Source organism: Phasianus colchicus, chromosome 8 (genome assembly GCF_987193195.1).
Source record: "Phasianus colchicus chromosome 8, bPhaCol1.hap1.1, whole genome shotgun sequence".
In the NCBI taxonomy this organism is placed as follows: domain Eukaryota; kingdom Metazoa; phylum Chordata; class Aves; order Galliformes; family Phasianidae; genus Phasianus; species Phasianus colchicus.
In genome coordinates, this window is record NC_143443.1 from 21674900 (window position 1) to 21700634 (window position 25735).

General features: G+C 35.3%; 1 protein-coding gene across 6 annotated transcripts in view; it reads left to right on the forward strand.

Annotated features, from left to right (window-relative positions):
- The window catches only part of DNTT (DNA nucleotidylexotransferase), a 163652-nt gene that overhangs the window by 72410 nt on the left and 65507 nt on the right, over positions 1–25735 (forward strand). For 2 of the 6 annotated variants that reach the window (XM_090145278.1, XM_090145279.1), the window contains 4 exons: positions 6391–6487; positions 7397–7476; positions 10329–10503; positions 16342–16470. In XM_090145278.1, coding sequence (XP_090001404.1) covers positions 6485–6487; positions 7397–7476; positions 10329–10503; positions 16342–16470 — 387 coding nt within the window. In that variant the 5' untranslated portion in view covers positions 6391–6484. Of the gene's footprint in view, positions 1–6390; positions 6488–7273; positions 7477–10328; positions 10504–16341; positions 16471–25735 lie in introns of those variants that run through there. The other 4 variants (XM_090145281.1, XM_090145282.1, XM_031597708.2 and 1 more) reach the window with 2 other exon arrangements.

A 25735-nucleotide genomic window follows, 5' to 3' on the forward strand; every position in this document is an offset into this window, starting at 1 on the left:
TTGCAATGTCCCTGTATCCTTGTCATTATGAAACCCTTCCTACTCAAAACCCTTTTTTCCTGAATAGAGCCATCTTTTTCCACTGGCTCTCTGTTGGTGAGGAATGTTATTTCCTCTAACAGTCCTTCCCTCTAATGTGAAGCTTTTAATTCCCTCTCAGAAACACATGCTTTTATGGTCTGATTTGGGTAATTCTTTTATCTTTCCTCTACTAGCATTCATCAATAAATACTTGGATTCTGTTTCCTTTCAGAAAGTCAGATGCAACCAGCACAGTAAGGGCTACTGCATAGCTGGTATTTATATTTTCTTCTGATCCTCTGAGCTATGGAGTCAGCTCAACATTTTCTACCTCCAACTTGATTTTTCAACACCTGCACAACAGGGAGGAAAAGATGAAGATATTTTACCTCATGTAACCTATATAACATTTGAAAAAGTAACCAGGAAGCCAATGAGTCTGTGCAAAGGGGAAGATAGAATTACTTTTGACAGAGAATTTTCTGGATTTATTATATATGACAGTGTTCATGCTCTGCAGACTGTGCACCTTATTGGATGCTTGCACAAGATAATGGAGAGGCAGACAAAATTCTAAAGATAAAAAACCATAAGGTTTTAGCAAATTATAATTGTACTGGTGTTAACTGTGTGGATTATGGCACTTATATGCAATGTATAACTTCTTTTAGTCAAATCTGCATGTTTTATTTTTATAGAGTCCCATTTTACTTATGTAAGTAAGATTTTCCTTAGTAATTACCTGAAGGTATCTTGGACTGCATTCCTGCACGTCTAAAAGCATGACTACACCATTATTTTCATGTTAGTAGTTCAATACTGTTGAATTATCTTCCTCTGCAGACTTATTCTTTGTGACACAATTTTGATAGGCACTCACTTTCAGCTGTCAAAGCTGTATTCTGTGAAGAAGCCAGGATATAAGAACATGCATTCTCTGAAGCTTGCTGTGCCATTGCTGGGCATGTTATGTAGGGATATTCAGGGGCTCTAGGCAGTAAGGCTGCACTGCACAGTCTGATGAGTAAAATTATAAGAGCTCTATCTGTATTTACTAGAGCATTTTAAGAAGCACTATTTTTCTCAGTGCCTCCTATAAATGAATCAGTAGCCTGGCCTAACTTCTGAATTCTACAGGTTTCTCTAAGTCATCCTATTGAATCATTTGCTTTGGGTGGTGAAAGCTGGGTGGCAGTTCAGCTTGAATCAAGTTTGAATCAGAGCAGCCTGAAATAGCTTGGAATGAGCCAGCTGTGTTTGGAAAGTAAATAGTAATATTGTTCTTGTGTAGGTAATACTTCTGGATCTACAGTTACCTGCTTTCCGTAAACTGTCTCAGGATTTAGGCCTTTCTGTCCTCTAACTGGTTGTGATTGATTTTGCAACATTGTAATTCCATGCATCTCAACACAGTGAAATGAAATAAAGGGTGATATACTTATATTAATGACACTTTGATTTTCATTGCATTGTAATGTGCAGTGATCTGGTAAAAGCCAAAGAAAACTATGAAATCTAATTGTTTCTTTAATAACATGCAAAGTGACTAAATCAAAATGTTTAAATTGTGAACAGCATGTATTTTTAGTAAAAAGAAAAACAAAAAACTGTAAGTTTTACCAATTCTTTTTAACTGGTAAATTGTAAAAGAACAGCTTTTGCAAATGTGCAGTTTTATATTCTTCCTGTTGTCTAAGAAAGGTTGAAACTTACTGAAGAAAAGTTTTTCAATATAGTGTCGTCTTCTGATTTGTTCCTATTGACTCAGCAGCTTAATTCACAATTATATCATGTGACTTTGAGTCTGACTTTTCATGTTGCAGAAAACAAGATTTCATTTCTTAAAACTGATTATTCTCTGTGGCGGTAAACACAGGGAAGAACTGAGAAGCTCATAAGATGAAGTTGTATTAATAAAGTAGTTCAAGTAGAGGGCAATATGCTGTTTCTTTGAATGATGCATTGAAACTTGTGATGACGTATCATAATAAATAGACATGCATCATAAAATAATGGCATGAGAGTCACATCTGTGATTTAGGAAGTCAGAAAGATGACGCTAAAGATTATGACCTTAAAAACAACTAGGGGATGGTATTTTTTTAAAAACAGCTTGGTCAGCATATTCACAGCTAAATAAGAATGCCAGGGCTTGTAGGGGTTATCTGCAACTACAAACTTGGCTTACTAGTTTGAATTTTCTGCAAGATGAAATGAAGTCAGTTCTTAATTAGTCTGGAGGGGGGGAAAAAAAAAAAAAACAATTGTAAAAATTTATTTCTCAAGTCTTCCACAGTGGAGAAAAAAATTGTGTTCTTTGTATTGAAAAGTAGAGCTTTCAGACCCATGCTGTTGCTGGTCCTGACACTTTTCTTCAGCATATCTGGGCATAGTGTGCAGAAAGACCACAGTTAGTACCTAGCGTTGTGCTAACCATTAGTCGTTGCATTTACTTAGTATGCTAGTAGCTAAGTTTTCTTATCTTGGTGTGATTTGCATAAAATTGTGATTTGTCTCTTATTTCCTGTCACATAATTTCCTTCATAAGTTTTCTCCCCTCTGCAACAACATCATCTTCAGTACTTGCTGTTATTTACTCTTACTATATTACCTGGTCTGATTATCACCTCAGTTTAATGATGTGGGATCTGCATCCCAAATAAGCTTTTATATACTACTGAATATTGAGTATAAGCATTGTAGAAAACTAGAAATAAAAATAATACTGGAAATAAGTTTTGGTTGAAGTGCATCTCTCTTTATTAGGTGCACCATGCTTTACTATCTGTAAGTGTAGAAGTTATAAATCTCATACTGCTGTTTACATATTTTGTAGTGTAAATAGCACTGCATTATTTGCAGTGTTACTGCAAGATGTCTATTGTACAAACTGGAAACTATTGTAGCAATGAATTAAAGGAGGATGCATGGCCAAAATGGCTGCTTTCTCAGCAGTGTGGTACTAAAGGAGCTGAGAAAGAAACAAGCTCATAAGAATTTTTGCATTTATAGTACTACCTTCTTATGTAAAAAGTTCATGAGATGTCCAGGGGCATTATTTAGTCATCACTAAGAAAAATAACCTTTTTATTTCAAGTACAGGCCATGCAACACCATTTGTGTGACACCTGACCTCCTAAAGTTTCTGTCTGTTAATTCTCAGAAAAGACAGTGGATTAAAAAAAAAACTCCTCACAATCCAAACCAGAAGACCTCTACCCTTGTAAACTGTGTTTGGAAGTGGTGTGTAACAGTTTAAGGGCTTGCCTGAACATGTACGTGGATGGGATTACACAGACATGCTTGTTTATTGCTGAGAGGCTCTCATGAGAGTACAGTGTAAAGAAAACTACTGATGCATCAGCACAAAAATCAAAGGGTAGTCCAATAACAATTGCAGCAAGGAGCAGCTACCATTAGTAGAGTAATCAAAGATTTCAATTGTCTGCTAAAGAGAGAGACTGAAGGCAAAGTGGAAATGCTTCCAGGAATTACAGGCATGAGTAGAAAGTAACTCATGCCAAGGTTTGTAACCAATTACTTTTTCCATGTTGCAAGGGGGTCCTCTATTCCCTTCCTTTATTGTTTATCACTGTGATATCACTCTTCCCTGTTTTTCTCAAGAAGGGCTTACAGGGGCAAACCCTTCCTATAAACAGCTGTGCATAGAATCAGTTGAAAAAAGCTGTCAGTTCTTAGTATTATTTCTACATGAGCAATTTCTGAGATGTCACTAAATTCATTCTTTTTATTCAGGTTTTCATCCCCAGTACAGGGAGAAAAAGAAGAGATGAGAAGCTATTCTGACCATGTGTATCAGAAATTTTATACGTTTGATGGCAGTGACATCAAGATTTCATGTCCTCCCTAAGCCTGCTCTATTTTTCATGACAAATACTATGATACAGCCAAGTAAGCTCACTCAAGGTATCCTATCATCGGTTTCCCAAACTTCTTGCTCACCAGGTTGTATTATGGTGTTTGTGGTTTTTGATGTGAATGCCCCAAGATATATACTTCAAAATATGTCAGTTGAGCAACTTTCTTCCATGTGGAGGAATTCAGTGACACACCTTTACTTCATATGCACTTCCATTTCAGACCATTGTGTCAGACTGCTGTGTTAGAACCATTAACAATGATTCTAAAACAAAGAAAGTTAAGGAGAAGTGAATCTGTGAAACAGTTGTGTGAGGCAGTATTAAACTAATGTTAAATCAAAAACCAGAAAGGTGTGTGGTCACTTATCTAGTTTTTATTGATGGTGCTTAAGAGATGCTTTCCTGAAGGTTGGTATCCTGCAGTGCTGCATTAAAAGCACCTGCCACCACTTCTGACTCTTCACAGGAAAGCTATATAAAATAGGTAAGTAACATTTTATAAAATATTTACAGTGCAGTTCATATGAAAGTAGGGCACTAAAAGATTATCTGACAGATATCCGGAAGGTGCAGTGAAAGCATGTGTGATTATGTATGTTGAGAGCAGCTGAACTGTGCTTCCCAGAAACTGCTTTTTTCCCTTGAGGGACTCCCTTTGGAGTTAGTTCAGCACCGAAGGCTCAGGCCCAGCCCTGCAACAGGCACTGTCTGCAGGCTGCTTAACTGGCTGCTGCTTCACACTGAAACATCTCTTTCTTAATCTGTGTCTTTGATAGTTCACAACAACGATCTGTAGCAACAACATCTGAATGAAGAAACGTGCTCTAGATTTCCCTTCAGGGACTTGAGCCACCCTAAAGGTCAGGGGTCTGGAAGAGTTGCACTGAACTAGAGAAAGGTGCTGTGGTTTTAGGCCACTGATCATGCATAGTGAGGGTGAAGTGTTGCTTGTGCCTTTAGGCTGTTGATCCTGCATAGTGGATGTGATGTGTTCTGTGTGGTGCCATGACTCAGGCAAGAGAATGCTGTATAATAAATAGCAGACTTGGTTTTTTTCTCTGCTGTATTTGCTCTTTCCCAAAAGTCTGTTCTACTTTCTGTGTTAAAAAATTATTATAATAAAAGGTTGTAGAAGAGCAGATTATTTGCTCAGCTGGGATATGGAAATGCTGTTAATTTTAGAAGGTATGCTTAATAAAATTGCATCACTGACAGAGACATTTCCATGACATTATGCTGTACTTATTAGACAAAGAAGACCTTTTTGCATTAGGTTCAAAGCCAGAAATTGATTTCCAAAGGAGCCAGATACCTAACTGACTTTGATTTTGAAAATCTTGGTAGGCCTCATTTGCATCTTTTCTGCGCCTAAATATCCTTGAAAATCCAACTCAAGAGTTATAAGGATAACACAAAGGAAAAATAACTTATGTTTTTCATGCCAGAAGGGTTTTACTGGCAATGAGCATCTTATATTACACTGGGGGAAATTAGATTTGCATGTTTGAGAGCACTGAATTAATTATAACATAAAATAAGACTTTGTTTAACATATGTAAAGAATCTGTTCTCAAATACGTTATTCCTTGCAGGGCTCAAGATAAACTATTTTACTAAGCATAGGGAGGATGTAGATGGGAAATGGCCAGTGTTCAATGGTTGATCAGTTGTCTAGAAAACACACATGGAACAACCACAACAGATTGCTCAACCTTAATGCCAAATCCATCAATACTAATTTATTTCCTTGCCACTATTCTTTTGCTTAAGCCTCTTAAAGTCTGCTTGTTCATTTTCTGCTTCCTATGAAAATATCTCACATAATTTAAAAATAACCTTGAAATGATTTATTTTGACAATCTTCATGTTATGAACCAGAGAGAGGAAAGATATTTTGGCTTCTGGGTTATCCTGAGGCAATGAGAGAAATGAATGGAATCTAGTCTATGTGCAGAATTACGTATATGTTTTTTTATGGCCTCAGGAAGACCTCAGAGATGAAAGCCCTGTATTAATTTTTGATGGTTAGTTTCTATTCTGATGAAAACTGTTTCTTCATATCAGTGATAATACAGTTGAAACAGCATGAGCTATAGGGCTGGGAAAATGTCAGTAATACTCTTTATAATTTAATTTTAAACTTGTGACCATAATTGCAGGAAACAGGTTTTGAGTCATTTTTCCACAACTCAGGTTTTATATCCATCCATGATAAAATGACTGAAAATAAAGTTGATAGATCTGACTTAGGTAGGGTTTTTCACCTTGCTTCCTCTCCTGAACATGAGCAATAAGAATTGCATGATATAACATTTTTGACACATTCTGAAGGACTGGCAAAAACTAAATTCTCTGCTACACTAAAAATAAAAATCTAACTTGACATAGAAATGGGGCTATTTACCACCGAAGTAGTATTTGTGCTGAAATAGATGCACATACAATAAACTTGGTTGTTTGCACTCACTTTGTGCTGTTGGAATTTCAGGGTCATATCTAAATGGATCCAACTTGATGAAACATGTCTGCAATAAATTTTAGTGAAGTTTTCTGATGACCAATACTGCATGCTCTAGAACAGGATGGTACGTAGCCTCCATAATCTCCTCTGTACTTAGGGGGTCACTGGGTACTTAAAGCAGGAATTATTTTTCTCTTCTGTACCTGATGCAGATAGCAATACAGCCTGCATCAGGTAGTAGAAAGCATTGACAGCAGTGTGTGCCAAAGCTATATTTGAACTTATCTCTGATGTTTTCTTCTTGCAATTACCTTATTTTTAAAGCAACAGTCTTTTTATTTCACTTCAAGAGTTTAGTTGTTTGCTCTCCTAGAAGACTATTCCTTTTATTTAATCAAAGAATTACATAGGTATAACAACTGAACAGACTTGCATTCTAAAACATATTTGTATACTGTTATTAGGATGTATTTTAAGACATGGCTCATAAGAAATGATAGGAAGAATTTATTAATATATTGAAAATCAGTTTTCCCTGCAGTTTGGAAAAGTAAGGGTTGGAAAAACATTGAAAGAACTAATAAAACTGTGCAATTAAACCAGCAAGAACTTCTGCTGGTCTTTTTAAAAGATCTTTTACCATGATTGATATTATTTGGATGAAGCCTTCACAGACTAATGTCTGTTTGAAGGAATTAAACCATATTTTCCACCTCTCTGGAATAGTTCTGTGCAAGTTGTCTTAGGTGGTAGTTGGTAATGTTTCTGCTTGTGTAGCATTTGTTTTTTATTTCAAAGGGGAAACAAAGTAAAATGACTTCAGTGGGTGGCAGCCTTAGATACATCTGCTGCCTGGCAGAAAGCTTGTTAGCTTCCTTTTACCAAAGTGAAAACACTTCTACCTTGCACCATGGAGAGGATCAGACCTCCAACTGTAGTCTCCCAGAGGAAGAGGCAGAAGAGAATGTATTCCCCAAAACTTTCCTGTGGTTATGAAATAAAATTCAATAAGCTTGTCATTTTCATTATGCAGAGGAAGATGGGGATGACCAGAAGGACATTTTTGATGGAGCTGGCAAGAAGCAAAGGTTTCAGAGTAGAGAGTGAGCTAAGGTAAGAAAATGTTTATATTCCTAGAGATAGCATTAGTGATGCTGCTTGGAACATTTTAATGCAGTAAATGCATTAATTCAAATGACTGCCATTGAAGTTTTTGCCTATATATTTTTGTGGATGTACTTTGCACTTCCCACTATAATGATGCTTCAGTTTTCAATCTGTATTACTAAAACACGATTCAGTTTTGCTATCTGCTGGATAGAGAGTTAGCAGGACACAAAGACTAGCAAAAATTCTTGTTTTTACATCAAAAATTAGTGGTTCCAATTTCTCTTAGGGCTGTCAATTCTAACATATTTGCCCTTATCAGTCTGCTGTTTCTCATGTGGGAAATAAAAAAAAAAAATGTGGAATTTGAGCATGTGAATGTTTCTCATGGGATTTGTTTCTGTGCATTTGTGTAATTTCAAGCAAACAATGAATATGTCTCTACCTGACCTAAACCAGCCACTATTTATTTACCCCTTGAAATCAGGTTATCTTTATTATAAATTCAATGTCCAGTTCCTGAAATGAAAAATATGTGGGATGAAAAATGCAGCTGTTGTAGGGGCATTTCCCCACAACATCTCTAGTATTCTGTTATCTGATTTTCTTCTGAGTAATACCTTCCTGTGAGGCTTGTGGTTACTGGCTGTTTTAGTACAGTTTGGGAGAGTACTGAGGAAAGGCCTAGGAATGAAACTCTGCAGGTTGTTTCCACACTGTTGCATTACAGTGTGAAGACATAATCCAGTGGCAGACTTATAAGGTGGTACTTAGATAAGCCCTACTCATTTTGAAGGAAGCTTCCTTCAAATAGTGCTTTTCATGAGCACTAGTTATATTGTTATGCAGCTTTCTGAAACCTGCATCGTTATATAGTCTTTCTGAAAAGCTGAAAGAAAACCAAGTATTGATCATCTCTCTGCATCTGTTTGCATGTAGTATGCATCCAGATCTTTCCTATAAGAAGTCCTTTCCACAGATTTTTCAGTTTCATCAACTTTGAAAGACTGAGGAAGGAAGAAATGATTTGTAAAGCAATTGGTATTTCAATTTGGTATTAATCAGAAATAGGTGATTAGCATCTGCTATAAAACTAATTGAATTTTCAGGAAATAAAATGAACTGGTCTATTCTAAATCACGTATTAGCAACCTGAGGACTGAGTAGAGGTTTTATCTGGGCTGCTTTGACAGTTATTTATTGCTAGTGTTTAAGACTTTTTGTAAATTGCATGCAACTCAGGTGCTGTGTTTAATTTCAACTTAGTCGCTAATAGATAAAACAAATATTTAACTGTTGATTTTTGTTTTTAGAAATGCAAGAGGAAATGCTAAATTTATTACATTCTGTGCCAAGAAGAAAGCACAGCTGTACAGGTACCAGAGGAAACTGGTGCGCCTCAGCTAAACAGCTGCTGCAAGCATAGTGATGGCAAAGTTCCCAGATTTGTAGCTTAGTACAAATACATTACATATGAATATTTTATATAAAATGAAATAAACCACAGGAAGCACAAGTTTTATGTCTCTAACTGAATTTTTTTGTTCAAGTAAGGATATGACAGTTTAATGTAGAACCTAGTAGGGTTAAATAATAAAATTATTTAATAGAGGCTAACATAACCTAGATTTGCTGTCTTTCAGATTAAAATAGATTGGACAGAAGAGAGAGATTTTGCTGTACCATGACACTTTTCTAACTTCTAAAGCATAGCATAGTCAACAAATTATTTATCTTTACAGTGGAGAGAGTTATATGATAACCCATTTTTGTGGTTTGCTCTACAGCTGTGGCTAGAGATTTAATTGAATTAGTGACTGTTGGTGTGACCTGGGGTCACTGGGACAGACTAGGGCATTTTGTTGGTTTCTGGAATGTATTTTGTTTGGAAAAATTCTGCAGGTAACCTGTCTCTAGCAGTTAGCACAGGTGAGGTAACTGTAGTGCAAGTCTGTACTCAACAGCCATCTCTGCAGTGGTGTTGTCTTCTCGGTGTGGCTTTCAGGTGTTATGGAAGGGCTGCAAACCAATCCATCAGGTCCATGAGGATTGGGCTCCAGGTCCCTTTGAAAACTTCTGTATGTGGATGAAACTGTCACTAGCATGGACTTTGCAGGTAGATATGGAGTTCTGCAGGTGTTGTCATCATCATGAACTATGATGGCATTCTTTCCAAGATACTCTGCATCAAAATAAGCTCAGTGTAAAAACCTTTGTGCTACTGTATTTTTAATCAGTGTCCACATAACTGCTTTGCAGTTTATTGAACAATAATTCAAACTGAAAATTTTATACAAAACTAGGATATCAAATTTGTAGGAGACTGACATCTTAGTAGCGAAGAGTGAGCATGTAATTTGTAAGATTTAACTTGGTTATGTGTAAAGAGCTTAATGCAAGTACATAAAGATAAATTTCAAAGAAATACTACCAGCTGCAAAGCTTTAAAGAATTATTGTTAACAGCCTTTTTAATACTGTGTAAAGCTTTCCTTCATTGTTTGGAAATCTAGAGAGGGAGGTTGTCAGGTACTGTAAAGTTTTTTCATTATAATAATGCTTGTGCAAGCCAAATATTTTCAGAGTTGCAAAAAGATGTGTAATAAGATGGTATCTTACAGAAGTGCCTAAAGAAAGAAAATGCTGCACTTACAGGAGTTGTCAGGATAAAGTCTTTCCTCAAAGCAGACTCAGTAACTGGAATAGACATATTGTGATATGAAAATGCATCTGCTTCCTACATCCTAACATAAAATGTATACAGCAATTTTCAGGAAATGCATGGTAGGTAAATATGGAAATAGCATTTCTCTGGCTGGATTCAGGAAGAAAACTACTTTTTTCTGTATTTCTTGACAGTGACTCTGTCACTCATATTGTGGCTGAGAACAACTCTTACCCAGAGGTGCTGGACTGGCTGAAGGGACAGGCTGTGGGTGACAGCTCCAGATTTGAAATACTGGATATTTCCTGGCTCACAGCCTGCATGGAAATAGGAAGACCAGTTGATTTGGAAATGAAGTATCGCCTTGTGGTAAGATGGGTGTGAATGTAGTATGAATGCAGTGTTGGTCAATGTGAATGACTGTAATATATTTACTTAACGTATATACATAATTTTATTGCAGTGCAACCTTAGAATTGAAATACATTTTTTTATACAGTTATTTCAATGACACTGCTTTAACAAATTAAGAGGAAGACCTGCCATACCATTTCCAACAACCAAATCTCAGTGTCTGGTAATACTGAGTTATTTATTCTCACATATTACAAAGTGAAATGATATCCATCATTCCTGTATTAAGAGGGAAATATCCATCAATAAAGTATGTGCTTTGTTGTGGTGCTTGTGTTATTTCCATAAATACTTTAACATCATAGTGTAAATGTTCCTCTGAGATGAATGTATTTTAATGGCCTCCTGGTCAAATACTTTGCATCTTCAGAATGGTACAAAAATATGAAAACCTTTGTTTTTTGAAACGATCAGGTAACTGTGATTGTTTAGGGACCTGTGAGGGCTGAAGCAGTTTGCAGGCATATATATTAAACAGTTGGCCCTATAGAGTAAAACTGTGATTAAAAAATTAAGGTATCATTATCTTGCATTATCTGTCAGTTTGAGCTGCAATTTGGAGCTTATTGCAAATCTGAGGCTGATTATTTGGTAGTGTTTGACCTTGAAGCATTGAATGACAATGCGTTTTACTCTGATCTATATCCGACAAAATTGTGTTCTAATTTTCCAAACTGGAAGATAGTGTGAAATGGTGATATACAATATCCCTAGTACAGACTGTAAATAACAACTGTGTCCAGTGATGCCCACGAATGCTGTACACAGCGTGACAATATCAGGTGCCACTGGGCTATGAAATAGACCCTGTGATGTGCCAGAATGTGTGCCTTCCCCTGTCCTAACAAGAACTTAAGCCTTGCACAATAGATGTGGACTGGCAAAGAAATTAATCTATGCATCAGAAGAGTTACAAGTCTCTCTGAAGTGAAGGATTCTTGCTGGTTTTAGAGGGCCTAGATTAGGCTCTATGTGAATGATGACTCTTGCAAAATAATATTGGGAACACTTGTGAGTACTGGAACCACAGAAGCACGTGCAGTGTGTATCTTCTTGTTAGGCATAGGATGCTTGAATATTAAGCAACAATATCCCTCTTTTTTTCTTCCTCATCCTAATTTTTAAAATATGGAATATGGTTTATAAACATCACCTTTCACTAATTAAAAAAAGAAAGTGTCTTCTGAATAATTCTTCAGTCAGTTTTAATTGCCAGAAACTATTCCTCAGGGTCTTCCACTTGAGTTACTGTTTAATAACACTTCAAAAATAAAGAATACATCAGATGGAGCTGTCGCTCTCAGATGCAGTGTAATTCCATGACAGAGTACATGTTTATATTTGCAACCCTTCCAATTAAGTATTCTTGCAGTACATTTGCAGTATTTCCTGTGAATCTGCTGAAGGGAGAATATACTCAGGTAATTACCACAAAGCAGGAAAAAACATAAAAAAAAAAAAAAAAAACACTGTAATTTCATAGAAAACAGTTCATAAAAATACAAATACTGGGAATGCAAAAAACAAGAAACAAATCCTAAGCACGAACGGAATGTTGTGAATTTTGTTGGGAGTTTTACATCAGGATTTAAAAGTAATCTAAAATACCTTCTTAAAAACCTATGGATTCAGGTTTCCCAGAAAATCTCTTTTTCCCTTTTCAAATATCCTTTTCTCTTTGTCTTTCTCCAGAATGTCTCAAATTATCCTAAAGCTGCTGCTGCTTCTTTTTTAATTTAAATAAATGAGAGATTTTCTTTTATATAAAAATGTCCTTTTGGAATACTGCTAGAGCAGACAATTGTTACACTTTGGCTCTGTGAGTGCAAGCTTTTATTTTTATTAAAATATTAAGATTTAATGCTGATAAATGTGCAGTAAGCAAGCCAATGTCAGCTGTAATGTGAACTTTAAAACCAGCCTTAATTATACAGTGGCTGTCAAATAATAAACAACTTTGTAAAGCAATCAAGGAAGGAATAGAAAAGATTCTAGAATTTCAGCAAATTTAAATATTTTTATACTGTGATTTTTTTTTTTCTGCTTTAAGATGGAAGGACTGAAGTAAAGTTTAATTTTCTTTCTAAGTATCAGGCTAAGCTTGTGCATAATTTAACTTAATTGGAGTTTCACTGGAGACAAATTTGGTCCATTGTGTCAGCCTAGTACAATGTGAAATGGAAGTAAATTAACAAACCTTTAATTCAGGCTATCATGAACATTTTGAAGTAAAAAGAAAAAAATGGATTGCAGTAAATGAATGTGTTGGATGAAATTTCATTACCGATAAGTTGGAGTAAGAATTTCTGTTAATATCAGTTGCAATGAGATTTTTTCTATCAGATCTTGTAGCCTATTTGGAAGGTATTTTTTTCTTCAGGACGCTTGTTTTAATGCACTGTAGAAAAGAAATGTCCTTCTCTATGCAAAACAGGGGGAATGAAGTCAGTGTTACAGACCATTAACTAACATATTAATTATAATTGTCATTATAGTACACCTTTCTTTGATTGTGAATGATTGGAGTGACGCTCTGGTATTAAAATGATTTATATAGTATAAAAGGCTGAGTGACCAAATGTAGGCTGGTCTGAATCTTTGGTGGTCCATTCAGTAACAGTTGACTTTCATAGTCTATAACCACCGCTTAATTTTTCAGGCCCCATGGTGTGGTGTCTGACCGTCTGCTTCAAAGAGAAATAAAAATATTTCTCTACTTGAGAAATGTCTTTGTCCCACTGAGCAAAGAGCTGTGTTTTTTGCAGTAAAACCCACTGCAAGCAGATGGATATTCTGGTCAATAACCTGAGAGGAGAAACAAAGGCTTTGTGAGGACATCCCAGTATTAGAAAATAGTGATGCTTCCTTGGTTATGGAAAAGTAAGAGTTAGAGGGAAGCTTTCAGACTGGTTAAAAATAAAACAAAACAAAAAAATCAAACCCACCGATGGGCACCCACACCAGCCTCAGGAGCTGTTCTGTGTTAGACTGTCTCTTCGACTTTTCCGCACTCAGAACCTGAAAGTTTGTTTTTATCTCTTCAGTTCCTTTTTTCTCCTTTTCTTTCATTTTGTTTGTAAGGCAAACAGATTTATTTCCTTAAACAGAGGATCTCCCTACGTATTAGGAAAAGGTACCACATATTTTCATCCCCTGCTGCATCATGGCAACTCGCATTTAACATTTTCCTGAGTGTCTCACTCTATTGCCCTGTGAAAGAGAAGAGACTGTAACTAATGGAAGAAATCCTTCATACTGACAAGTTTGAGTTTCCCAGAAAAATAAAAAAAAAACTTATCAACTAGCTGCCTTCTCTTCATAAAATGTGGGATATCAGCAGACTTTATTATTTGATCAATGCTGTCTGGACTTCACAAAGTTGCTGGCTCTTAAATAATGTGGCCTGATGCAACCTGTAATATCTGCACAACTTATTTGCTGCTGCTGCGTTATCCCTTTTTGTTATATCTATTATATAGTTGTTTTGTGGTTGGTTTGTTTTTAATATTGGTTTGTTTTTAAATTTACTTTGTTCTTTGTCAAGATGTCCTCTGTAAGATTCATTTTGCACCTAAGCCTCTCTGCTGTAAAAAAAAACTAATGCTGACTTTCTTTCCTCTGCCATGCGGGAAATGTCACTGTGCGGGAATGCCAGTGTCACAGTGTCCACAGTTACATCAGCATGGATGTGGGGTGTAAATGATAACTACATTTAGCAAGCAAGCTGCCTACCTGTTTGGATGTTTTTCAGTAGCTGTCCCTTTGTAATTTACCATAATTTTCTCTTTAGTATATTTGAAAAAATAAAAATGATATTTTAACGCTTATATTTTTCTCGTACACATCATACTACCAATTATTTTGAGGTAATGTGAGTTTCCAAGATTGCTTGTACTACACTATAATTTCCCCTGGGCTAAATTTTAGAATTGTCCCATAATCTGTATGAATTGTATTCTCCCATCTGTTCTTCCCACCAATAAGCAATATACTTCCTCGTTTCCTGATGATAGGAGATCATCTACGTGGTTCTCATGCAGACGTCACAGTATTTCTTACAAATTGTGTTATAGTAATTACATTTTGCTAGACATTTTTTCTGCTGATTTCTAGTCTGAGTTTCTTCTGTTGTCTGTGTAATTAAGTCCTGCTATTTAGAAGCATAGCCACTGCTGGGTAAAAAAATGCTTGGATATCTTTGCTAGGGCAGGTGCAGGATTCGTGCCAGTCTACCATCCTCTTAAACACTTAGTTACTGTATTCATTTTTCAATCCTCAATTAATATTACCTAGGTAATGCTACATGTAGGCCTATTGTTCACAGCTAGAGCTAGTGTGTCTAGGTCTTAATGAAAGTAACAGCTAATTATATATTCTATTCAGTAAAATGCCGTTCAGTCTTTTCATCTGGCGCTGTTATTTCAAGCAGTATATTAGCTGTAATCAATCATTGTTTATATGACTTATAATCAATTGTAAAATATAATTCATGAAGGTGTACAGGAGTGGATGAGTAGAGTTGTTGATTCTGACTGAAACCCATCTTGGTCTTACATATAATTTCCTTCTTTTCAGTGTATACTATGAAAACTGCCATATAATTCAACACTCCTTCAACTGTGCAAGCATGTGCCTCTTGTGTATGTGTGAATATTATTATTTAACTGCTCTGAATCAAATACAAGGGCAATTTAGCGTGAAAATATGTTGTGTGTAGAGGGCGCATGCATGTATTTAAAGGTTTGCCTAGCATGAATATTATCTTTATGCCCCCATTTCTTTTGATAATGGTAAGAACGGCGTCATCATTCAGTTGTTGGGGTGAAAATTTTCTCAGTGCATCTGTGTGAATTTTTTTCATTAAACAATTTCTCTGTTGTTTTTGGATAATACAACACAATGTATTTCTGACAGATCTGCCAAATCTTTTTAGGCAAAATGACAAACAGCAAAAAAACCACAGAAGTGCCGAGAACACTGGGAGTTTTCAAAATATTTGAGATTTGAGTATTTCCTCTGAAAGCAAAGGAATTAAAATACTGGGCACATAAAGTGTCAGAAAAGCTGCTGCCAGGTTTTCTTTTTCCAGTTGCTCACAGATCAGGACACTTGAACAATGAGGACTCTCTTTTGCCAGTGGGGAAGTGACTGCATATTCTGCCTTTCAGCAGAATTCCTTTTGCACCTTGCTTCAGAGTCTCCTGAGGTGGATGGTTGACTTTTTGTTGATACTGGTTCATTTTGTATGAAACAAAATTAGGGGAAAAGAGAATGAACATGTCAGCCTCGTGGTTAAAAACCCTCCCATGTTAGATTTCACAGCTGGCACCTTTCCTTTGTTCAGGTGAACACCTGAAAATAAAGTCTGATTTGAGTCAGTATGTCTTTTTGTCAACTGCTGAATTTAGATACAGATCAAAAAAGTGAATTGTCTACTTTCTTTTTCTTCTCTGAGTAACATCCTTGATTTTGTATCAAATAATCTAGTGTTTTCTGGAAAAATACGTCCTTCCTTTCAAACTTATCTACTTTTAAACTCTTGTAGCTTTTCAATTTTACTGTAATAAATGGCAGTGCCATTGAAAACTCTGCAAAAACTGACCATAGAAAATGAAAAATTCAGGCAGTCAACACAAACTTTTAATGTCAGTGGAGCATACGTGATACGAGATGTTTTTTCTAGGAAGATGTAAGAGCATTATTATTCTCTAACTGCATTAACAGCTATATATTTCAGGCTCATTTAATGTATTTATTTTGTCATTTTAAGCTATTTGACTATTTTCTTATTAGGAACAAGCAGAGCAGTATCGTACTCTGAAAGCACCTGAATCGGAAGTGTCATCATTTACTGCAAGCAAAGTATCCCAGTACTCATGTCAAAGAAAGACAACGTTAAATAACTGCAACACGAAATTCACAGTAAGTCATATTTCTTCCATGAAAGAAAACAAAGATAAATAATTAATACATCCATACTATCTTCATCAAATTCATGAGTTAAAAAGCACAATTATAGCAATAAAAATGTTATGTCTGCCATATTTAAATTGAGTGCTAGCTTGATTTCATTTTTTGGGTGCTTTTGAAAATACTGTGGATCTTTATACAAATATCTTGTAAATGCATATTATATTTTAAAACAAATGATAAAATGATATTCTGAAAACATCGTTTGGTCTTGCATCTTATTTGACAAGGTGGAAGTGGTGATAAGCAAATTTTGCTTTTGGGCAATTCAAGATACTTCCTAATTTCTTTGTTCCCTTCTCTTTTATTCAAGTATTCGGTAATTTTAAGTGTGTGCTTCAGATTTCCAGTTGCTTAATTATAAAAACAGATTGGTGTAATTACTTTTACATAACAAAAAAGAAAATACATTGTTCACTTAAATGGATACTTTACCAACTGTCGTATATCTTATTTAATGCTCTTACCATTACACAGTTCAGTAGGCATGAAGAGCCTGAGTCATGTGGTCTAAATTCCTCTTAAATTATTTTACATAATGGCTCCTCTTGACAGTCTCTAAACAGCTGGTGATGACTAGTCAATAGGAAACATATTTCACAGAGTTTTCAATGTAATTTAGTCTGGATAAATTTGGCATATAGTTCAACTATAATGTGAAACTCCTCTTAATCTTTCTTAGTTTTATTATTTATTTAGTTGTTATTTATAACTGTCATGCTAGATTTTGTGCGATTATAAATACATACAAATATGTAATATTTATTAGATTTAGATAAAAAGAATAATATCAGGTAACAATGATTTGAGAATAAGTAACATTTACGATGTAAATATTAAGAGCCCTGGGAATTCAGAACTAACACTAAATCTAGGATCAATTCCAAAATGTCTTGATTAACCTGAATTTTACATTGTAGTGATTCTTTGAAATAATCATTGAGTGTACGAATTATATAATAGCACTTATAGTACACAAGTAGGCTAAACTGTTTCATTACAAAATTTCCCTTTTTGAGCAACTTGATCAGAATTTGATCCTGCTTTGATCATCATCTTGGACTAGAACCCTGCTGAGGTTCCTTCCAACTTCAGTGATACCAACATTACCAAAACTGCTGCCAGTGATTATTATGTCTTGCCTCCTGCTAAAAAGACAAGTTGTGTATTACTGTTATTGTTTAAAATTCTGAAAGTAGTAACTCCTTTTTGCTGTTTACAAAAATCATGTTCATGCTGCTGTAGGGGAAGATGTAACACAGGCTAAAGATTCTGTAAAATATAGCTTTCCTGAAGAGGTAAAATAAGGGCCTTATTTCTACACTTGCTTAAGATGATGGAATGTAGTAGTCCTTTTTAAAGTGAATGGCTCTTCGTTGACATTTCTGTAGTAGGACATTATTTGTCAGTTCATTCAGAACGTGAAAAATATAATTGTGATGAATAATGACCATTCCGTACAGTGGCTACTCCTATAAGATATGAAGGTGTAGCGATATTTACTTCTTTAAGATACTGGTCACAAAAGGATCTGGAAAATGGTATTCCTTCTATGATGGTACATTTAAAAATTAAGAGATCAGGAGTAAAAAGAAAATTTATTTGCAAGTTCTTGCATTACTTTTCCCTTTTCAGATACTGAGAAATATAACTCTGTTTCAGGACAAGGGGAAATGGTTTTTAGGACAAAGGGAAAATGGTTTTAAGATGGGGAAGGGAAGATTTAGGTTGGATGTCAGGGGGAAGTTCTTTGCTATGAGAGTGGTGAGGTGCTGGAACAGGCTGCCCAGAGAGGTTGTGGATGCCCTGTCCCTAGAAGTGTTCAAGTCCAGGTTGGATGGGGCCCTGGGCAGCCTGGTCTAGTATTAAATGTGGAGATTGGTGGCGCTACATGTGGCAGGGCGCTTGCAGATTCGTGATCCTTGAGGTCCCTTCCAACCCTGGCCATTCTGTGATTCTGTGAGTTATAGGACTTGTCTTCACATTGTTGAATTCCTGAATGTAGTCCAAGATTCAGTTCAATCTTCAGTGGAAAATTGTGATAACAGCAACAGATTTATTGAATGGTTTCTGTTTTTGCAGCAGCTTTAATGTCAGATTATAACTTGTATCTAGATATCAAACATTTCTGAATCTGAGTAGAAATTAGGTTTTCTAATGACAAAGATGGCAGTTGTTCATCCTTCTACTTTGAGAGAAACTGTCCTGAATTCACGCAGTATTTTATTTCTGGAGGTGGCACTGGGCAAGTTGATAATGCCTAAATATCTGTCTGGCATCTGTGTCTTGAAAGTCATAGTGTAACTTGTTAGGACTGTTGTTTTTTTTCTTCACCACCAAAGCTTACAATGACAGCTGAAGGCCTAGGTGTTTATGGACTGCAGCAGTCTGCTCATTTCCTGAACCAGTTTGTTTGTATAATGTCACAGGATTTTGGCTTCCATTTTTTTTGCTGTTATTCTGTGGGTTTTGAGTTAAACCTGTAATTCATATTCTTGAGTAAAATTGTTCCAAAAGATTTTTCAGTGGAAGCTCTTAGCAAGTGCACTGAAGCATTGTTATAATTCACTTGTGTAGGCTGTGGGCAGCCAACCATTAAATGACAGATTTTTCCTGGCTCAATGCCGTACATTCCAAAAATTAGATCCAATCAGTCTTGAATTATGTTTTGATGATAGTATTTTGTTATAACAACTTCATATTGTGAGACAGAGTTGAGAGAGAGTTCAATTTTCTTGGAGATTTTCTCCTTTCTTCTGTTAGCTGGAGAATTCTGGGTTTTGATATTGCCTAGTAGAGGGGCACAAAGTTATTATTTGCTTATGCATTCTTGGATGAACTCACTGTTTTTCCTTTTTCTGGACTGTGTCCTTATGCTCTGTATCAAGTTCTTTTGAATGAGAAACAGTTAAGTTTGAGAAAGACTAGTATTTACTTTTAACATCTTTTTGCCTCTTTGTAAGGGCAACAGTTGCTAATGTATCAGTGACATGTGTAGTCAGGAACTGAATGTGCTAATTTCTTGGGGGAGACATGCTGGAGACTTTAATTCTGGAGATAAAACTGCAATTAGTAAGCTGTTTCATGTTTCCTTTATAATGTAAGATCCAGGAAAGAACTTAAAGAAAGTTGCAGCAAATTGATTTTGTGTCATGGAAGAAGCTACAGCATGGTTGACAAAAAATGGTACAGGTTTTTGTGACTGTGTTCTGTATGAAGTAGGTCCCCACTCAAATTATTTTTTCAAGCCTAGAATAGTGCTGCAAATCTCATTGTTTGTATAAAAAGTAGATAAAATATGTTAAATTACATGTCAAAGACAAGAGTGTGGCACTGTGTGGCAGCTTATGGAAAGCAAACTCCCTCTGATTTGTGGAGTCTCATGCATTTTTGTGTTATACTTACTGTGGCCTCATGACCCACAGCTTAGAACATATTGCCATGGCATTACTGATTTGCATGATTCGGGAGTGCATTTGAGTATGTAGCTTGGACTGCAGCTGTTCAGATGAACAAACGTATAAAACAAAAGGGCAAATCATTTCACTCAGAGTTTCTACCGTAGCATGTTTATCTTATGTTTGCCTTAAACATTAATGCTATTCTCTGGTAATATTATTATAACATTCTTCTCTGCTTCTTTTGTAAATAGTTAGCCATTCTTCCCCTGTCCTGACAAAAATATACACTTGGTGGCTGCACTGTTTTCATATGGTAAAATAAATGGAGTCATTCTGCTTTGCCCAAGGGTGTTTGTTGAATTTGAATATTAATACCAGGCAGCAATGAAATTCAGAAATACATTCTTCTGTGAAGAAAACACAATCAAATTCTTACAGAAGAAACTAATTAAGTCAAAGGCAAATGGTTCTGTGATTCTGAGGCTTATTGCTAATGCTTCCAAGTGTTACTCTACATAGGCTGTTACTCATGGTAATGAGAATGTAAATGTTTAGCATGGAAAAATGCCTGGTTTTCTTTCCATTTTGCTGGAGAAAAAAAGTAATCCATATTTTATTTTCTCTTCTTTTTTTTTAACCTAAAGAAATACACATTAGTTATGTCAGTGGTTCAAACACTTGTTATTATTCCATTTTAAGGCCTCAGGAAAGTCTAATGAACTAGAGAATTCTGTAGGTAGAAAACCAACTAACTGAATACACACTAAATAACACATTCTTACTGACATAACTTACTGACATAACTTACTTCAATGAAGTAATATCATGAATGTTATAATGCACATTATGTTATTTCTTTTATTTTCTATCTCTCGGCTCCTTTGTTTCTCCAGTTGATGTAACATGACATAGTAAAATCTTTGGACCTGAGCAAGTATTGAGCTTTTCTGTTCAGTTCAGAAAAGTTCAGATTGAAACAAAATGGGTCATTTAATTTATATGGAAATTGCTTTTGTTAATTCTACAGGTTGACTCAGATTTTTGAATTCTTGAAATAAGAACTTGAAATGATTTATTTTGCTTCTCTGTGTATATAAAATGTATACATCAACACTCCATGTCTCTTCCCTTTGGCTCTTGAAATTAAGATTAATGCTGGAGAAAGTTAAAAGAAAATTATTTGAATGTCTTGGTCATTCTAAATCTCCTTTAAATCACTTTGGTGAGCTTTGAATAAATATGGGTAATAGCAATTTTATGAGAACTAGAACCCGCCCTATGGGTTTACTACTTATTAAATAAACTTGAAGAGTTAAACAGTGATTGAGAGAAAAAGCAGTTCCGTTCAACTTGCTGCTCTTATTATAATAGTATAGGTAGTAAGGTATAACATGAGATTTCTTATTTTTCTTACTTTTTTTTTTTGTTTAGCACACTAAAATATTTATCTCTTCGGTGGGTTAAGTTTACCTCTATAGTAGTATGATATTATTTATTCATTTGTGCTGCAGTAGTACTTCCAGGCTCAAATAAGACGGGGTCTTTTTTTTTTATAAGGGATGCTGAACAACATAGAAGACAATTCATGCCCCGGAGACTTTACAGCCCTAGTAGACAGCAAATGAAAAATAGCAAGGGAAACACTGGCAGGGAGGTCTGAACTTTCCAAGTTCACAAGGCAGAAGAACAGTAGATACAGGTGTGAAAATTAGACAAATGACATGCCCATGAAGCTGTAATGCTTTACTTACAAAATAGATTAGATTTAAAATACTTTTTTGAAATATCTTCCATCTGATATTTTTCAGTTTAATAATGGAAGTGCCGGTTTTTACAAAAATTTTAGACTGTTGTTAAAAAAATATTGCAAGTAGTAGTGGTACTGATCTGAAAGTCTTAACATTAGAAGAAGGATATTATGAAGAATAACCTGGAACTATTAACTGTTTTTGCTTTTCTGAAATGTGAATGGCCTCATGCACTCTGATATTCATGTTGAAAATGCTTTAGGAGACAGAAAATAGCAATGCACTAGAAGTTTTTTTTTTTTGAGAATCATTCTAATTTATTAGTTGATAATCTTGTTCTATATTTTGATTCTACTATAATTTCTAACTTTTATAATTTAATATTTTAGTGTGCGTTTTTACTTGTGCCTGTTCTTTATTCATGTTATGGCATTTTTATTATTTATCTTAAGACTTAAGTACTAAATGTTAAATAAGCTTCAAAATTTGTCAGCACATTGATCCTCTTTAATTTTAACATAGATCAAAATCCTTTTGTACTTTTGCAACTGACCAGTATTTATCTTGAAGCCCATCCCATCCCCAAATATTTCCATAGCCTAAGTCTCATTCAGATACGTTTCAGTTTCAGGCACAGATGGGCCATTTTTGATAAACAGCTTTCAAAATAATACAAAGCTGAAATGTAGCTCAGCTATCTTTTACATTTAATTAAAGCAGTCTCTACAGAATACTCCAGAGGTTATGAAAATCCTCCATGTTAGAAATCTTGGAAATTTACTTTCCTTTTCAAACTAGTATTTGTTAAACAGGCAATCTGAGTATTCATCTAACTGATAAAGAAGCTGGCAAGGTGCTTTCTGTATAAAGTACTGAAGCTTAGAGTAACATTAGGGGTTAATGACTTTCTTTTTTATATCACCATAGATAGATTGCATGAGTTATCTTATATATTGAGATACGTATATATTATATATGAGTTATCTTATGTACCCTTGAGGTCCCTTCCAACCTGGGCACTTCTGTAATTCTGTGATATTGCAAGTTTTTTTTCAACTAATGCAGGAATTCCATGTCCTTTCCCCACCTGGAATATTATCCAGTATGTACTAAAGCACTGAATAGGCTGTAACTCCACTTGGAGATCAGCTACTTTTATTTTATGTATTTTTTTAAAAGCAGGAAGATTTTATAAAAAAGAATATCAAAAGCAGTTTTATGTAAAAAGGTAGATTTGTAATTAATTGCAGCACTTTCAGGCAGTGTTTTGTATAGGGAATAATGCACATTCATTACTATTTAACTGTTGATTTGAAATAGCTTAATTAGCTCTGCAAAGTCAGGAAAACATTGAATAATGCGAAATAGAATAATAAAAATGCTTTGATTGTTTTTTCATTGACTGACTGTCAACAGTCGGAGTAAAATGCTACATGTGACTGCATTTTTCAATAATGGTGGGGATACGGCTTTCCTGTAAACTGCCCACACACCAGTAGAAAGGGGTAGTACCTCTATGAAACAGTGATGCTGGTATATGCAGATACATTTATCGTTATGGCTGATTCTTTAGTGTAGAATATCTGTTCAAATGTCCACAAAAGAGTACTACTACTGGGGGTGAGAGGAAGCTTACACAGACTTTTCAAGTTTCCTAATCTAGAAGATGACTTTCCTAGTCTGTCATTACTGCATCCTGCTAAACAAGTACTTACAAGAGTTGTTTTCTGTGTGTGTTTGTATAGATTATTTTAAAAGGAGGTAACTACTGTAACTTTTTTGGATCAATCCCTGGTTGATACTGGTGTTAACCTGCACTGAGATATTTGTTGCCAGTAACTCCGTTCTTCAGCATTAGTGTCCTCTTGAGCATACATTGTAAAGAGAGAACAGAAAGAGCAATTGTAATTTTGTAAGTGGAAATGTAAACCTCACTTGAAGAAAAGTTGTGACTTTAGTGTTAAGAAACTAGAAATAGTAGTATCTACAAAGATATTTTCCTAAATAGTAGGAAAGATTCTTTGAAACTGACTAAGAAGATTAAGAACTTGAAAGAACACCCAAACAAAATAAACACAACAGCATAGGAAACATCTGGCCACTTTGGTTCTGTATTGCAGAGGGCTAGCTGTAGAAACTCCCAGATTGTACATCTTTCTAAACAGGTCTTTCCCAACATGTCTGTCACAAATTATTACGAATATGGAATTGCACTGCACTTATTAAGCTGCCAAATAAGTGTGCAGCTAAGTGGAGGATTCCTTGGTGAGATGGACAACTGATGACCCATCTTTAGACCTTCTTGACTACTTAATAATTCTTTAATCACAACGTCTTAATTGCTTCTTTAACAATCTTAATTATTGAGAGTTCACTCAGAAAGCAGAACCCTATTTTTTCAGGGAAGTCTTCACTAGAACCAACCTGCTAAAGAGAATTGTGTGTATGAGCTCTCCCTAGAAGATAAACAGGGTTGTCTGGAATATTGTTATATAAGAGAAAAGAGGACAAGGTCTATTTCAGAGGGGGAGCTTGAGAACAGAGAATGAGCTTTTGCATTAATATCTTATGTCTTATTAATAGCTATCACACAAATAAGTTGATAAATTAGATGCAAAAGGTACTGTTGGTTGACTATGTATTAACTGGGAATACAAAAAGAACCAGAGAATAATAAAAATAAGTCACTCGTAACGGGAATGCAAACCTCTAGTAAAATGCTTGCTTCACTATTTTCATAGCATTTTCTACAGATGTGAAGAGAAAGATGCAGAATGCTTTGTCATGGTTGTACTGAAAAAAAAAAAGTTGTTCAACTGAGTTATCTGTTTCTTCTAAAGACAGTTTGTCAGGCCAATTGAGACCTCAGGTTTTTATCTGATAAGAGGAAAGTGTTGCAGATCCTAGGGTCTGTATATACATTTTCTTCAAAGCAAAGCCTTTCATTTAATTTGAGACCATACTGTTAATAGTCTGAACAATACAATGTATCAGATGATCTGTTTTTCTAGAACTCACCAAGCTGAATTAAAAATAACAAGTAAACAATCTACACTCATTGTGAAAGGCATATTAATTTTAATAACTTTTCTGTTTTTATTATCTAAGAGATTGTAGATCAAGTGTGGTGGTGTTGAATAGATCAGACTGATTCCTTTGATGCAGGATGTGAAAGCCTATTCTCAACTCCATAGATGTAACGAAGGAATCACTTCACTGGGTTTGCCATCATGGCAGTGAGTTGTGCTGGGACTGACTTCCTGTTCACCTGGAAGTATTATGAATGTAGTATTTTGGATACCTAGAGCCTGTAACTTGACTGTATCTTCTGATATAAAGCATGTTATTGCAACAATAAAAATCAAAGTAAAATCTAAGACTTCTAAAAAACAGTACAAAGGTGAATTTAATTACTGGTTAGTTACTTACCCGAGGGTAGGAAAAATCTGTTTAATCTTTTCCACTTCTACTATTCATTTCAGTCATTGTTTTAGTAAATCATCTGCTGTCTCCTGGTATATGTATCACAGAGTGATTACTTATTGTTATTCTTAAAACTTTTCTGATGAGCTTTTTGAAATACATCTCAGTGAAATGCAATTGCAGGCAGATGCACACTGACAGCCACTTCTTTGTTGTTTTGTGATGTCTTATTGGTTAAAGAATCAACAGGAGTAAGTTGGAAGACAGGAAGGATACTCAGCAGCTCATAAATACCGGATGTATGGTGCTTTCAAGACTTGGATCAGCTTGCTGCTCTTGAGAAGCTGATGAGTAAGAATGGGATCTCCTGCTGCGATGCAAGACTCTTTGTTGTGCAGGAACTTCAGAAGTCTTTCTAATAGTATTTGTTTATGTTCTGTAATTAGTCTGTCCAGTACCATCTGAATGGTGCACAGGGTCATCCCTAAGTTCCAGGTGTGGGATTTTAGATATGTATTTTGAACAACCAAAGTCTCTTCTAGCTATGGTACACTCTACAAATCTGAGAAGAAAGCATTTAATTTTGCAATGTTGGAATAAATTGAGGGTTTTTTGCAAGGCTTCATTAAGAACATAGTCTTCCAG